Below are 16,119 nucleotides of genomic sequence, written 5' to 3'. Positions count from 1 at the left end.
ATTTCCTTTCCCCCTAAGCCAATTATTAACGCTTTTTCTGGATAAGCCTGTTTATGGTTAGCAATACACAATCAGAACATAGGTAAAAACCTCTATATATTACCACATCACCAACAATTTCCATGGGCAAATTAAAAATGTTCCTGGGTGGCTGCTTGAAGGAACAAAAATGCATCGTTCTGGCGCATGCATATTGTTCTGCCTTGTTGTTCCAGCGTCTAGTTCCCGTCGTGCGCTACCAATTGTTAGATTGATAGATATCCTATCCGGACCCAGGTGTTTCATAAATGCGTTTTTCCACGAAGGAAGGACGCAGGAGACAACCAAACAGAGTAAAGACAAATGTGCGGCACCAATTTGAAATACACGAAGAGCATGTACACTAAGTCAGCCGAAAAGTTTGTATTTTATTTGAATTTGTGGCTCTTTTAACTTCGTATACTTGTCATTGCGGACCAAAAGTTAATGTCGGTTACATCGAAACATCTCGCATAATAGAAAGTCGATTTTTTATGCTTTCATTCGGACGTCACAAAGAGAAACGAAGCATCAGCAACGCTGATTAGAAAACTCATCTACGATAAAAAAATTTGCTTACACCGAACCGGTTCGAACCGGAACTGAATGGCGCTCCGAAGCCGAACCCGGAATAAATCCCGCAAAAAGTGAACCGGAACCCGAACCGAACCCGAAAAAATTCCGGTTCGACTCCCTGGGTGGTGGTCAGTTACTCCAAGAGGGTGGCCAAATTCTTTTCTGGTGAACGAGTGCGTTGTTCGCTGTTGTCATTGGGACCAAGACACACCTTGGGACATGTTATGCAATTCCATCAACACATCCATTGTTTTTTTTTTATCCAATGGAGGTTTGCGCGGTACTGTAATTTGAAGCTCGTGTTACGTCTCGCCTACGACGCGCGGTATAGCCGGCGCGGATGCAACGGACGCCGCGGCTTCGTTCATCGCGGCCGCAACGCCTCCCGCCAAGCGCGTCCAGGCAGGTTTCAGTGCCACGTGTCGTCGTGCGTGCGTGTGTGTGTGTGTGCATGTTGGTGCCCACGCTTGTCAAAGCGCGGCAGCCGGGGAGAGGAGCTCCCCAACTGGGAGGCGAGGAGGTCTGACCGGCGCCGGCCTGGCGGACGCGCCCGTCACGTCTGGACATGTTCAAGCGTCGCCGTATCGGACGCCTCTTCCCAAGCCGTTCCTTCTTGCCCTCGACTCCGTGGGTATAAAACGCCGCTGCCCCGGACGCCGAGAGAGAGAGAGAGAGGAGCGCGCGCGCCCCTGCGCGCGCGTTCTTCCTTCTTCTTCTGAAACCCTACCTATCCTTCTCTCTATCTGCACGCCGGCAGTGGTTGTGGTGTTTTAACACCAGTCACAGGCCCGTGCATTTACCTTTCCTCTTCCCCTTTCATCCACTTACTAAATTACTACGCCGAGAGAGACTCCGATTTCTTCCTTCGAGTAACGTGGTCGCCCTGACCGGCTGCTCTTTTGCGATGCCAGAATAAACAAGTTGTTCTGTTGCCAGTCGACTCATCCTTTGCCGGGACCTTCGGATGTTTCCAGCTTTGCCCCAGGCCGCCAGGCCAACGCTACCCTTGGGGCTTGCAACCCAAATGCAACAACTGGTTGCCAGCGGTGAGATCCCGACAACGGAGGCCAGCAGCGAAGATATGCGGTCAACTGTATGCTGAGCAGCTCAACGACCATCCGGGAGCAGTGCAACGAGCCCTGTGTGATGACTGGTTGCCTGCAGCGGAACGACTGCGCTGAATTCTTGGCTGCGAGGTTTGGTGAGTGCGGGACTTTCTTCTTCTGAGTTTTGCCAGGCTTTTGTTAGTGTCAGAAACAGAGCTGGTAATTGTGTTGTCGTTGCTGCCGGGTTAGTTTGCGGCAAGACAATAGTAGGCAGTAGAGAAAGCAGCATTCGGAGCAGCCATGGATTTGAAGTCGTTGCGCAAACCGAAATTGCTGGAGCTTGCTAGAGAGTTGGGTCTGGATGTCTCAGACAAACTCAGAAAACCAGAACTGCTAAGGGCTATTCTTGAGTTGGAGGCTGAGGATGACGAGCTGTCGGAATGCCTTGAGACCATTGAGGAGAGGGAGCAAAAAGAGGAGCGCGAACGTAAAGAGCAGAAAGACGAGCGCGAACGTAAAGAGCAAAAAGAGAAAGAAGAGCGCGCTTTGGAAATGAAGCGTCTCGAGGTAGAGATGGAACGCGCTCGTAATGGAAGTCAGGCACACGGTGCAGGAGAACGGGTATCGTTCAAAATGACTGACCTGATGCGGCCGTTTAAGCTTGGAGAGGACATTGGTTTGTTCCTGGTTAACTTTGAGCGAACGTGCGAGAAGCAGGGGTTCTCTCGGGAAACGTGGCCACAGCGCTTGCTCACTTTGTTACCCGGCGAGGCGGCCGACGTAGTCGCTCGCTTGAAGAGAGAGGAGGCAGAGGATTTCGACCAAGTGAAATCGAGTCTGCTAAAAAAGTACAGGCTGTCAGCGGAGGCGTTCCGTCGGAAGTTTCGGGAAAATGAAAAAGGCAGAAATGAGTCATATACAGAGTTTGCCTACAGGCTTATGTCAAACATGCAGGAGTGGCTCAAAGAAGAGAAAGCGTTTGGTGACCACGAGAAAATTCTGCAGTGTTTCGGGCTGGAACAGTTTTATAGTCGGTTACCTGAGAACGTGCGGTACTGGGTCTTGGATAGGCCGGACGTTAGTACAGTGGCTAAAGCCGCCGAGCTAGCCGAGGAGTTTGTGACGCGTCGGGCTCGCGGAGCTAAGGACGGTCAAAAGGGTGAATTTGGCTCCAAGTCTGAGAGGCCGAAGTTCACACCCATGAGAGCAAGGGGGGACACGCGTAGTGCGGATGCGAGTGAAAGCAGTCCGACCGAACGTAAGGAGACGGCGGCAGCCGAAGCCGAACGCAGAAAGCGGTTCGAGGCGAGGCAAGCGCGCGTGTGTTATACGTGCCAGAAGCCGGGTCACTTTTCGGCGCAGTGTCCAGAAACAAAAACAAAAGTCGTGTTTTTGTCATTATGCAGCACTGACGAGAACATGAAGCTTCTCGAGCCTTACATGCGAGACTTCCTCGTGAACGGGAAAGAGTGCCGAGTGCTTCGTGATTCCGCAGCTACAATGGATGTAGTTCACCCCTCTTACGTAGAACCCGATATGTTCACGGGCGAGTGCGCATGGATCAAGCAAGCCGTGGAAGCTCATAGCGTGTGTCTGCCCGTAGCAAAAGTGCTTATTGAAGGACCTTTCGGAGCAATTGAGACGGAGGCCGCAGTGTCATCTATGCTGCCCCCCCCAGTACCCGTACCTATTTTCGAACCGGTCTGATCACCTCCTGCGCGAGAAGGGTCTTTTGTTTGGTGAGGCTAGCGTTCAGGCCTTAACCAGATCGAGAGTTCGGGAGCTCGCTGCAAAGGCGGTAGTAGCGGGGCCGACGTTGTCGAACAATGAGAAAGGGTCGGAGGCGCAGCAAGCTGATATTCAGAGCACGTCCGAACTGAATAAAATTGAGCCTGTAGCGCTTAAGGCACCAGGTACTGGAGAGGAAACGCCCGACACGGGAAAGTTAGAAGAGCTATCTGCAGATTTGCTCATCGCGCCTACGTCCGATGGACTTAATAGGTTGCTAAAAGTCAGCCGGTCGGCTTTGATAGCCGAGCAAAAAAAGGATGGCAGCCTAGAAAACATGCGCTGCAATGTCAAGGAAGGTATCGCCAAGAAAAATGTTCGTTTTGTGGAAAGAGGTGGGGTCTTGTACCGGAAGTATCTAGACCGCAGGGGAGTCGAGTTCGATCAGCTGATCGTGCCTCAGTGCTACCGTCAGGATCTGTTGCGCTTGTCGCATGGCGGTTCGTGGTCCGGACACCTAGGAGTTAAGAAGACTAAGGACCGTCTCTTGCAAGAGTACTATTGGCCAGGGTGTTTTCGTGACGTAGAACACTTTGTGAGGACATGTGACACCTGTCAGCGGGTTGGCAAACCAGGGGACAAATCGAGGGCGCCGTTGAAGTTGGTACCTATCATTACGGAGCCTTTTAGACGGCTCGTTATTGATACAGTGGGACCTCTGCCGGTAACAGCCACGGGGTACAGACACATTTTGACTGTGATCTGCCCAGCGACAAAGTTCCCTGAAGCAGTGCCTCTTAAAGAACTCAGCTCAGTTGAGATAGTCAATGCACTACTGTCCATATTTGCGCGAGTTGGTTTTCCTGCGGAAATCCAGTCAGATCAGGGCACAGTGTTTACCAGCGCTTTGACGACAGCCTTTCTCGAAAGGTGTGGGGTAAAGCTGTTACACAGCTCAGTGTACCACCCACAGTCGAATTCCGTTGAGAAGCTCCACTCCGTCATGAAGCGCGTGTTGAGAGCATTGTGTTTTGAGCAACAAAGTGATTGGGAGCTGTGTCTGCCTGGGGTGATGTTTGCATTAAGGACCGCGCCGCATGCGGCTACGGGGTTTTCGCCAGCTGAGCTGGTGTACGGTCGCTCGCTGCGGTCTCCGCTTCGCATGCTTCGAGACTCGTGGGAAGGCAGGGGCGACGACCCAGTCGTGGTCGAGTACGTGCTTAGTCTCCTCGAACGCTTAAGAAGGGCACAGGAGTTGTCAGGTGAAGCAATGGCAAAGGCCCAGCAGAGGGCCAAGGTTTATTATGATCGGACAGCCAGGGCCCGTCGTTTTGAGGTGGGCGATGAGGTAATGGTATTGCGCACATCGCTAAAAAACAAACTCGACGTGCAGTGGGAGGGCCCAGCACGGATTGTTCAAAAACTGTCGGATGTTAACTACGTGGTGAGTCTGCCAGGAAAGCGGAAAGCACAGCAAGTTTACCACTGTAATCTGCTCAAACCCTATAGACAACGGGAAGCAGTGGTGTGTATGATGGTAAACGTTCCCGAAGAGCTTCCGGTCGAGCTTCCGGGACTAAGCTCAGTGACGAACAGGGAAGACACTGATCAGGTCATTAGTGACTTACTCAGTAAAGCACCGCTGTCGCCTGAGCAGAAAACCGAACTACACCAACTCTTACAAGAGTTTCAAGGTCAGTTCTCTGAGAGGCCTGGTAGGACTTCTGTCCTTACGCATGATATAGAACTTACCTCCCCAGAGCCAGTACGATCCAAGGCGTACCGGGTGTCACCCCGTCAGCGCGATATTATGGAGGCTGAGGTAAAGAAAATGCTACATCTCGGTGTTATTGAGGCGGGTGAGAGTGATTATACCTCCCCTTTGATTTTAGTTGAGGTACCGGGCAAGGAACCTCGTCCTTGCGTCGACTACCGCAGGCTTAATTCCATCACTAAGGATCAAATTTATCCGATCCCTAACATCGAGGAGCGCCTTGAGAAAGTTAGTAGCGCTCAGTTTATTTCCACCCTAGATCTTGTCAGGGGTTATTGGCAGGTTCCACTTACAGAAGAGGCTAGTAGGTATGCGGCGTTCATTTCACCAATGGGAACATTCCGTCCTAAAGTTTTGAGTTTTGGTTTGAAGAACGCGCCATACTGCTTTTCAAGCCTCATGGACAAAGTGTTGCGGGGACAGGAAGAATTTGCTTTACCGTATTTAGACGACGTAGCGATATTCTCCGCATCCTGGTCTGAGCATATGGCACACTTGCGGGCAGTGCTAACCCGCCTGCGCGAAGCGGGCTTGACAGTCAAGGCTCCCAAGTGCCAATTAGCACAGGCCGAGGTTGTCTACCTCGGTCACGTGATTGGACAGGGTCGTCGCCGCCCCTCTGAAATAAAGGTGGCCGCTGTGCGAGACTTCCCGCAACCGCGCACGAAGACCGATATTCGGTCGTTCTTAGGTGTCGCCGGCTACTATCAGAGGTACATCCCCAGGTACTCCGATATCGCGGCTCCCCTGACGGATGCTCTAAGAAAAACAGAGCCCCAAACAGTCGTCTGGAGCGAGACAAAGGAAAGAGCTTTTAGCGCCCTAAAGAGCGCCCTAACAAGCCAGCCTGTGCTACGATCGCCAGACTACACAAAAGGGTTCGTTGTTCAGTGCGATGCTAGTGAGCGAGGCATGGGCGTTGTACTGTGCCAAAGGGAAAATGGAGAAGTGGAACACCCCGTCCTGTATGCTAGTCGTAAGCTGACCTGTCGTGAGCAGGCGTACAGCGCCACCGAGAAAGAGTGTGCGTGTCTCGTGTGGGCCGTTCAGAAATTGTCATGCTACCTAGCCGGCTCGAGGTTTATCATTGAGACGGACCACTGCCCTCTCCAATGGCTGCAGACCATCTCTCCCAAAAATGGCCGCCTCCTGCGCTGGAGCCTCGCTTTGCAACAATATTCCTTTGAGGTGCGTTACAAAAAGGGGAGTCTCAACGGTAACGCCGATGGCTTAAGTCGAAGCCCCTAACGTGGGAATCCACCTCAAAGTTGTTTGTTAGTGATGTTTTCTTCCTGAGGCAGGATTTTTAACATATTGCTTTTGTTAGTGTTTCAAAGTGATTATGTGCTTTCTAGTGCAATTTTCCAATTTTTGGACGCGTTCTGAGTGCTGCTTGACTACTGTAAGGAACTAGGCAGTAGTATAAAAGGGGAAAGAGCCTGGCAGAGCTTAGTGAGGGTTGTCTCGTGCTTGCTGACTGAGCGGTTGCGTTTCGGCGTAGTTCTAACGCTTGCTGGAAGCGAGCACAAAAATGGCAACTCTCCCGAAGTGTCTTTGCAGTGTCCTATGTGATCCTGAACCCGAGAACGAGGCCTTCTCTGTGCGCTGCGCTCAAGCAACGTCGAGGGACGATCGGTTTCGATTACGAGCATCATCGAGCGACATCCCTCTGGACAGCGAATGCAGTCCCCTGACCATCGGGATCTCCTTCTCCCGGCGGGGCGGTCTGTTACGTCTCGCCTACGACGCGCGGTATAGCCGGCGCGGATGCAACGGACGCCGCGGCTTCGTTCATCGCGGCCGCAACGCCTCCCGCCAAGCGCGTCCAGGCAGGTTTCAGTGCCACGTGTCGTCGTGCGTGCGTGTGTGTGTGTGTGCATGTTGGTGCCCACGCTTGTCAAAGCGCGGCAGCCGGGGAGAGGAGCTCCCCAACTGGGAGGCGAGGAGGTCTGACCGGCGCCGGCCTGGCGGACGCGCCCGTCACGTCTGGACATGTTCAAGCGTCGCCGTATCGGACGCCTCTTCCCAAGCCGTTCCTTCTTGCCCTCGACTCCGTGGGTATAAAACGCCGCTGCCCCGGACGCCGAGAGAGACTCCGATTTCTTCCTTCGAGTAACGTGGTCGCCCTGACCGGCTGCTCTTTTGCGATGCCAGAATAAACAAGTTGTTCTGTTGCCAGTCGACTCATCCTTTGCCGGGACCTTCGGATGTTTCCAGCTTTGCCCCAGGCCGCCAGGCCAACGCTACCCTTGGGGCTTGCAACCCTTTTGCAACACTCGGTACTCTTACATGCGAAGCGGGCACTCTTATACTTCATCGCCACCAAAGGTAATGCATACAGACACACTGTCACATAAGAAAATACTTTAATTGTTATCAGTAGCCCAAAGACTTTAGCGTTTTTCTGCAGCTTGTCAACGGATTCATTGCCGTTTGAAATAGTTAGCTGCTTTACTAAAGGTCTAAACAACCACTTGCACAAGAAAGCTCTTAAAAACAAAATTTTTGTCGTCTGTAAGCCCCGTTTAAACGGTGTAGACTATAGTTAGAAATATTCAAAAATAACCTTGAGCCACAAAATCAAAACGGTTTTCGGAGTTAAACATCATCAGAAATAGAATTTTGAAAACACTCTTACCTTCGCATGATCCATTAATTTTTTTCTCGTACTTGTCGCACTCGCACGTCACCGTACCGTCTGGTTTTATGTTAGGTTTGGCTTTAGCATCTTCACATTCTGTCTTCTTCTCTGGTTTGACTGCAAAAATACAAAAAAGCAGTTTAGACAGTCACAAAATTTCACGACATAGAGGGTGAGCTTAGAAAGCACGTGCTACATTTTCGCAACATCGTAAATAAAGTTGGCCATTCATGAGAGCGTGCTGCCACGGCCATTTTCGCTAAACGTCACGCCTGCACTCACCAAATATAACGCAGAATCAGGCTCGAAAACTTGCTTCATCCTTCCTTCAGTTCTTACATCTCCGCCTTCTTCATGTAAGGCGTACGTTTGTATAATGTTCAGTCATTAGTATCAGAAACCATCAGCTGCTGCATAAACATCACGCAGCAACTTAAGTAAAACAAGATATAAAAAATTATGGCGGTCTATTCGTCGTCGAAAGTAGACGCGAGCATGCAAAGCACACCAGGAAAAGCGTAGCGGTTTGAAAGAGAGCCTGTAGATGGTATTATCGATTAACACAAAGGTAATGAATAATTTTAGCTTCGGAACGTGGCCCGGCCTCTGCCCGCTTGTTTCCTCGATCTTTGCTGCACACATGGTCTCTTTGATTTGTTTCGCGGCTTCAGGAGCCCCGCCATCAGCGACGTTTTTTAGCTGGACAAAGCTCGTGGCTTTTTTAACTGCTTCTTGCGTGCCAAGTGCCGCCGCGTTGAGGCACTTCTTTTTTTAGAGCGTAGCTCTTAGAGCCCGTTCGTGGTTCATGGAAAGCGAACGCCAATCGCACCAGGGGATGATTGATTGATTGTAAAACATTTATTGCGTCGAGAGCAGGTTGCAGGAGACACATACTAGATGGCCGCTAGCCCATGGGTGGCGGCGACCTCATTGGCCCGCTCGATTGCCCGTACTTGAATGTTAGGGTCCGAGCTGACCAGCACGGCCTCCCACCGCCCGGGTGAAGGGAGCTCCGGCGGATCATTTGCGCAGTTCCAGAGAATGTGGTCGTATGTGGCCCTTTCACCACATTTATGGCAGTTTGGGTCGTACTGGCCAGGGTACATGAGGGCAAGCGCTGCCGGATTCAGAAGAAAACGTGTTTGCAGTCGGCGCCAGGTAACTTCCTGCGCTTTTGTTATGAAAGTGCGGCGCTAGTGCAGAGAGCGCGAGGAGGAAAGCGGAGGTGTGGTTACGGCAGCAGTCTCAAGACGGGCTCTGCGGCAGCAACCTGTGCTAAGAGATGGCGCTAGAGTAGCGCATGCCGTCGTCTGCTCGCCGATGGCGTCTGCGGCAAATTACACGGAGCGCGTCACGAGGAGTGCAAGATGTCGCTACCTCGCACGGAGATGGCACCAGAGTGGTGGGCGCCGTCGTCAGATTACAAATACCTTTAGAGCTGCGCTTATATTTCGCAGTATCGAATACCGTAATTGTCGGAATTTTTTTTTAGCACTGGGGACGCACCCGTTGGCTCTCTCTGCTTCCGCTCTTTCATGTGCCATATAGCCCTATTACTGCTCAGGAACCTCCGCAAACGTTCAAGGCGTAGACCAAAATTAAGAAACGACGTCAAAAATAATATCTCCAACTCACCGGACAGGATGTCACTTAAGGCATTCAGTGTGAGGCTGCGGCGATGGCAGAGTGGTCTAAGGCATTAGAAAACGGAGTTTCTTTGCTTGTGATGCCACTGGTTCGAATTTAAGTTGCGGCAGTGATGTTGCAACGGCTTTTTTCTGTTTCTTACCACCGAAAAACCGCGCGCTTACACGGGACAGACAAAAAAGACACGCACACACATAGCGCTACTTACAACTTCAGTGTTATTGCATTGCTCGCAATAAATACCGAAAAGGAAAAAAAGAAACAAAGAAGGCGAGGAAGAGTTCCTTTTTTCGCATCATGTCGTCATGGTTATGCAATCTCTTTTCTTGTCAGTGCCATCGATGATGTGCTCACCGGACAGGCTGTCACTTAAGGCATTCAGTGTGAGGCTGCGGCGATGGCTGAGTGGTCTAAGCTGAAAGCGGACGCTGCATAAACGATCGCTTACGAGAGCACGCCAATAACATCAGTACGGGATACGGCAGCACGATAGCAAAACACGTTTCTGCCTGTCAATGCACTACTAACCTTGGACGAAGCCAGATTTTGAAGCGGTATAATAACCAGCACAAGCGCGAGCTTTATTAAGCATTTATCATAGACAGGAAAGGCGCGTCATGCATTAGCATACCATCGACGGCATTGACAAGAAAAGAGATTGCATATCATGAATAGCTATGACCACATGATGTGACAGAAGGAAGTCTTCCTCGCCTTCTTTGTTTGTTGTTTTCCTTTCTGGTATTTAATGCAAGCAATGCAATACACCTGCAGTTGTAAGTCAGCGCTTTGTGTGTTCGTGTCTTCCTTATCTGTCCCGTGTCACCGCGCTGTTTTTCGGTGACATCATGTACCAACTGGCCCGGCAATTATGCTTAATGCTTAATCCCTAACGCTTTTGACAGAAGATTTTGAAAGCTTGAGACAATTTCATCCGCATGTTTGTCCTCTTGTTCGGCTTGAGGTTCGCCGCAGTTTACGGACGCTGTTCGCCGTAGTTTGCTAAAATGGGAGCTAAAAGCTTTTAGTGCTTCATAACGACCAGACAAAGCACTGCCGTAAGGCGTTGGCAGACTGGTCGGCCACGTGCACCATGACTGAAAGTAGCTGTCTCAATGGATATATAATTAATAAAAAATAAACCAGCCAATTACGTGAATGATGATCTTTCATTAGGTGCGGTAGTGGAGAGGCGCCCGCTTTGAGCGTGCTAGGAGTCTCGAGAGGGGAAAAGGTGCGAAAATGGGAAAGAGAACATTAAGGCAGTCAATATCTTTGCTTCTACAAAACTGTTTAAAAAATTTTGTTCAAACATACATGCAGCATTTTCGCACTTTTTTCACTTTTTTCAGCAAGAGCAGCGCACTTTTCAACAAGAGCTGTCTGTATCAGGACGTCAGTGATAACGTGACCACCCACTGTAGGCTCCTGGCGATACCCTTATCGTCTTCGGGAGGGGGGCACGCGCACTTGTCACCACGTAACCACGATTTGGTCTTCCCGGCGAACAGGTGACCACTCCGTGCACGCTGACCGTGCCTCGTGCATCTTACAATCTTCGTTGTCATCGTGTTGGCTATGCGGTCGCAAGACGACGCTGAACGCATTGAAACGCCGCTCAGAGGTTCTGTGCGCGTGCGTCGAGGTATCATAAGTAGGTAAATGGGAAAGGCATGGTAGAATTCAGGCAGTGGGAGGACAATCGATCCTACAGTAATGGCTGGTTCACATGCAAGCGACTGAGCGATTGAGCGGCGCGTCGCAGCGAAAAATTTCCAACTTGTTGGGACCTCGCCGCTAATCGCAGCGACCACTCAAAGCAAGTTTTTCCGCCGCGGCAGCAGCATTCGCTAGCATTTTCGCTTGCATGTCAAACAGGCTTAAGACGAACGATGAGCAAGGCGAATGCGATAGAGATATGAAAATAAAAATTGGTAAAGCTTACGCTTGCTTTCCCTGAACTTCGAAACTTACGCAGCAAAGCGTAACCGTATTTAATTTCTTTAAGCGTTCCAGAGCCGCTATAACATATGGAAGAAGTTCTCTTCTGGCATCACTGCGAAGTTTCGCGTGCTGAAATTCTTTCAGAAGAACTAACAAGGAGCCGCAATAGTTGATGTAAATGAAGCGAGCATGAATTTGCGAATGTCTAAATAGATCTTATGCTAGCTGTGTAAGTATGGTGAGTTATAGAAAAAAAAAAACTTCTTTTCCGTTTAGAGCAAAGAACTCTCGACCGTGGTATGGTGCTTAACACTTTTGCCACGTTTATTGCAAGGTCTACATGGCACAAGAAAGCCTGTGACAAGTTACCACAGAAGAAAAGATTTTGAGAGCGCTCTCGCAAAAACCCAGCACGTTATATTTACCCGGCAGGTTACCATGATAACACACAGTTTTCAGCTTCGCTATAAGTCGGCCGTGCTGAAGTAACTCTATTTTCCCGGGAAAAAAATTCATGTCAACTTTTTTTTCTAACTCTCAACAATAAGATCAAGCAAATAAAATAACTAGAACACAAATTGGAAACACCTATTAGACTACACGTTTACGGCATTGATTACATCAGCATCAGACCCATTACCCAGCTGACATGGACTGCCAACACCATTCTTAGAGTGATTGCTGAAGCGCATGTGGGGTGCCTATATTAGCTATGTGGGCTGTCGACATCACCCCAACATGCGGCCGATAGTGTTGATCAAACATGAGTGGCTACAGTGGAACGACATGACTACATGTGTTGATCACTGCAAAGCGACTTTCTGCCTCCTTTGCCCAACATGGGACAAAGAGCCCAGTTGGCATCGCATATTGCAGCGAAGTTGGTCCGAGATGCAAATCCGACGTCGTCCCCTCAGGTTGCCTATATCGACCCACAGCGGCTCACATCTTTCACGTAAAACTACATAGGCTCTTAGCATGTTTCAGGTTTTTTAGTTTCATCCCATAATATACTACTTAAGGTGTTAGATTATGTATCGCAACAAAATTTCCACCCGCGATATCAGGTCAGATTTTGTTTTTTTTTGCCTATCTGCAGTTTCTTCATTCTTATAGAATAGCACTTTATTTCCTATTTGTTCTTTCTCTACAAATCTAGTTAGAAAGCATATCTTTTAACTGCTATCCTCTTTGGCTTTCTTCTTGTGTTTATACGACTGCTTTTGTCAGTTTGCGCTTGGGCACCAAGATCTTTATTATGTTTGGTCGTCTGCGTACTTCCTGGTCAAAGGTCATCAGGCCTATGTTGAGAAGAACCTGCATCACCACTTTTCTGCATGGTCTGGTTTATATGGCGGCAGTAACCATTCGAATAGACGGCTCAGAAGGAAATATGTGACTTTGTAATGGGAGGCTATACTTGAGTATTACCTGCCTTTCAATCTTTGAAGTTACCTGACGCAGTGCAGTGTTTGTGTTTTTATTCTCGTCGTTTTGCGCTCTTCCATTACTAGCTGCTAGTCAGTCCAAGCTTCCGTACTTCCATGACAATTGGACAGAAATTGAGCGATTACGACACGCAAGTTTACAGACATTGTGAAATTTTTTCGTGTTTTTAAAGCCAACCAGAGATATAATAATAATTCCAAGCATCGTACAAACCAAGTTTGTGCTTGTTCAGCGGTGACCAATTGGGAGCATCATTTATTATACGTTATGTTGAACGTCCCAAAACTACACATGGACTGCGGGAGACGCGGTAGTAGTAGAGCTCGGATTAATCTCAACCTGACTTCTTTAACGTGCACTAATATTAGACAGGAAACGGACATTTTTGTACTTTGACTCCGAAAAAAATATGCGATTGCTCTGACCGCAATTTTATTCCACGTCTTTGTGCTCACCAACCGAACGCTAGAGCCACTAAACGACTGCTGCAGTTAGGGTTACGGAGGAACATTTGCAGCGCACAGTGCGGGACGGATTATGCTCCCGATCGGCCTGCAATGACGTGGGATTACAGTGTATAGCTATTTTTACAGGATGTACCAGTGCAGCAAAGAATGAAAATCTTAGAGCAGATGACTTACCTTTGCAGTCATCAGTCAGACCTTCAGCATTGCAAACACAGCTTCTTGTACTCTTCTCTTTGTCGAGTTCGCATTTGCCGACAGGACACCCTTCAGTTTCGCAGTTTTTAGACGCTGAGGATACAACATAAATTATGTAAGGATCATGCTGGGAGTACATTTCATGTTAATTGAAACTTGGAAAGAAAATAATTTTGGAGGGCTTGTTTTCTATGCTTTGCAAGTAATGTCAGCCGCACAGGTTTACGGGATCTACAATGAGTTGTTGGGCGAAGCGATGCTGACGGGCCTCCCGGGGAGGCAGTGTCGTCGCAATGCACTTTTGCTTCGCTGCGCTGCGCATTGCAGATCCTGCAAACTTTTTCAGCCGAGCGTGCATAGTTCTCTAAGTATTTCGAGGCACTGTTAAGTAATAAGAGATTTTTTGACATAACGCGCTCGTGAAAGATTATTACTTGATTGTGTAGCTTTAAATGAAACGGTAGGACAACTGGTGTCCACCTGTTGCATTTAAAGACCCGCACAGAAGCCGCTGATTCACTGTGCGAAGTTTCTCTCAGTTTTCATCGAACTGTATCTGGCATGGAGGAATTCCGGCTGGCCCTCTGACGGTCGATACTCGTCCTCATTAATGAACGTTTGTTCAGTCGTTCCTGCAGTTGCCACAACGCCATGGGGAGAACTAACCACACAACGGACGCATCTTAGTTACAAAATAGTACCAAAATGGCCATTTTGTACCCAAGATGCCATCTGTCTCCAAACAACAAAATATGCTTTGGAGGAGCCCTGCTCTCCTAAGCCAGACGCAGCGTGACCGGAAAACATGGAAAACTGGACTTGTCATAAGCCAGAACTGATAGTCGGCTTATGGAGTGGCTGGATCGTCCAAGTCCGCTAAAGAGCTAAACAAAGCTAGCATGTTACTCTAGATGATGCGCCCAAAGAAATCAACAAAATGTACAGTCAAGAATGTCAAAAAGCCTCCCCGCCAGGTGTACATCACTCCTAACTCTGAAGGATGCTTGCAACGCCGTTATCGACGGGCTACATTCAAGCGCAGTGCAAGTCGGAAGCATGTTGTCCGCATTTCCAAGAACAAGAAAAGAAGGTTGCAGTCGGGAGTATTCAAGCCCAGCTTTACGGGGCATTACAAACTAGTTCCATCTGTTGTCCGCCAGTAGTGAACAATGCGCAATTCAATGCGGATATTTTCACTAGTAATCATGAGAATGCAGACTGCATAAAGATGATGCGCAAGCACAATAATAGTGGTGGTCTACTCATCCTACGCGCTGCGAATTTGGCAGCTGCCAGTTTTCCCGCCATTGCACTGGCTAGTTTCTATGGTTAAACAGAATCACCGCGGCGCACCAACCGTTTAAAATTATAACGGCAGGGATTAAAGGAGTTCGTTGAAATGCTGTTTGAATCAATATGCTGATAGTGGCGCCTCATCTTGGAGCTTAATTTCTGTTTTTTTTTAGTTCAGACATGGCAAACTTTCAATCCTATTCGGGTTTTTCACACTTTAAACTCTACCCTTCCAGAGTTGTAACACACAATAGTTGATTTCTCTGACGCTCCTGCAACCTTCCATTTTGCCTTCGCACCAAAAATATTTTATCCTTCTCTTATTTTCCACTGCAGCGGACATCTCTAATTTAAAAGCACCTGCGATGTTTTCGACACTGCTTGATCACTCGACGCAAATGTCGTCTCCATACTCATACTTTCTTGTATATTGCCTCGGTAAATGCAACCTGGTCTGGCATAAAAAGGAACGGCGCTGCGCTGCCTCTTGATTATCACAAATCTTTGCCTTCATATTTTTGCTTTGCTGGCTCTTTATTCGCCTAATGAATCCTTTGCTTTCATTTTAGAGCCAAAATTCTATTAGCAGATGTTTCCTAAGGTCAATATTGATGCGCGTTTTATCTCGAGGCCCCAGAGCGCAGACAAGCCACCTGACTCGCCAAGCAGAGGCACCGCTGCGCCCGTTCGCCGACTCTGCCGTTGTTGTACCACGTGACTAGGAGAGGGTGTAACAGTTGCTACGTTGGCGGCTTCTCCTTCAGCTTCAGCAGGTTAAGCTTACTAGCGACATCACAGACGCGCTTGATGATCCAGTCACGTATGTACGGGTCTGAGCCGCGCAGCAGGATCTTCCAGTCGTCTGGAAGTAGGAGGTGCCCTAATTCTGGAGGTGGGAAGTCGTCCTTGCATCCGCAGAGTATATGGTTGAGGGTAGCTCTCTCTCATCGCAGTGCCGGAGAAAATTGACTTGGCGGCATTCCAGTAGCCTATTGTATAATGGCCCTATATAACTATCCGGCCAAATAAAAATTTCTTCTCTTTCTCCTCCAGTATCGTCATGGATGAGGCGCGCCAGATCGACTGTGTCAACTCTTCGGCGTCGCCATCAAGTCGCGTCCGATCATCCAGTCGATATAGCTCACCGAGAAGGTGTACTGCAGAGGACGCGAGCTAAAGGGGCCGCTGAAACCGAGGAACAACGAGAAGCTAGACTTGCGAAGCAACGGAACATAGCTTTCGTTCTGTATAAATAGGCGTAGAAGAGTGAAACCTCACTAAGTTTTTTTAGTCTACAGCTGTAAGCCTCGGTTTCGTGGACTACGTTCTTGATATTCGTGG

The 16,119-nt window shown here is 49.0% G+C and overlaps 1 protein-coding gene across 1 annotated transcript in view; it reads right to left on the bottom strand.

The window, feature by feature from the left end:
* The window catches only part of LOC144136568 (uncharacterized), a 73,566-nt gene that overhangs the window by 47,547 nt on the left and 9,900 nt on the right, over nucleotides 1-16,119 (bottom strand). The window contains exons 10-11 of the mRNA XM_077668975.1: nucleotides 13,465-13,578; nucleotides 7,781-7,900 (exon numbers count right to left, since the gene is read on the bottom strand). Of these exons, the coding sequence (XP_077525101.1) occupies nucleotides 7,781-7,900; nucleotides 13,465-13,578 (234 nt within the window). The remainder of the gene's footprint in view (nucleotides 1-7,780; nucleotides 7,901-13,464; nucleotides 13,579-16,119) is intronic.

Source organism: Amblyomma americanum, chromosome 6 (genome assembly GCF_052857255.1).
Source record: "Amblyomma americanum isolate KBUSLIRL-KWMA chromosome 6, ASM5285725v1, whole genome shotgun sequence".
NCBI classification, from domain to species: Eukaryota; Metazoa; Arthropoda; class Arachnida; order Ixodida; family Ixodidae; genus Amblyomma; species Amblyomma americanum.
The sequence above is the reverse complement of the archived record's forward strand: the minus strand, read 5'-3'. Positions and strand labels throughout refer to the sequence as shown.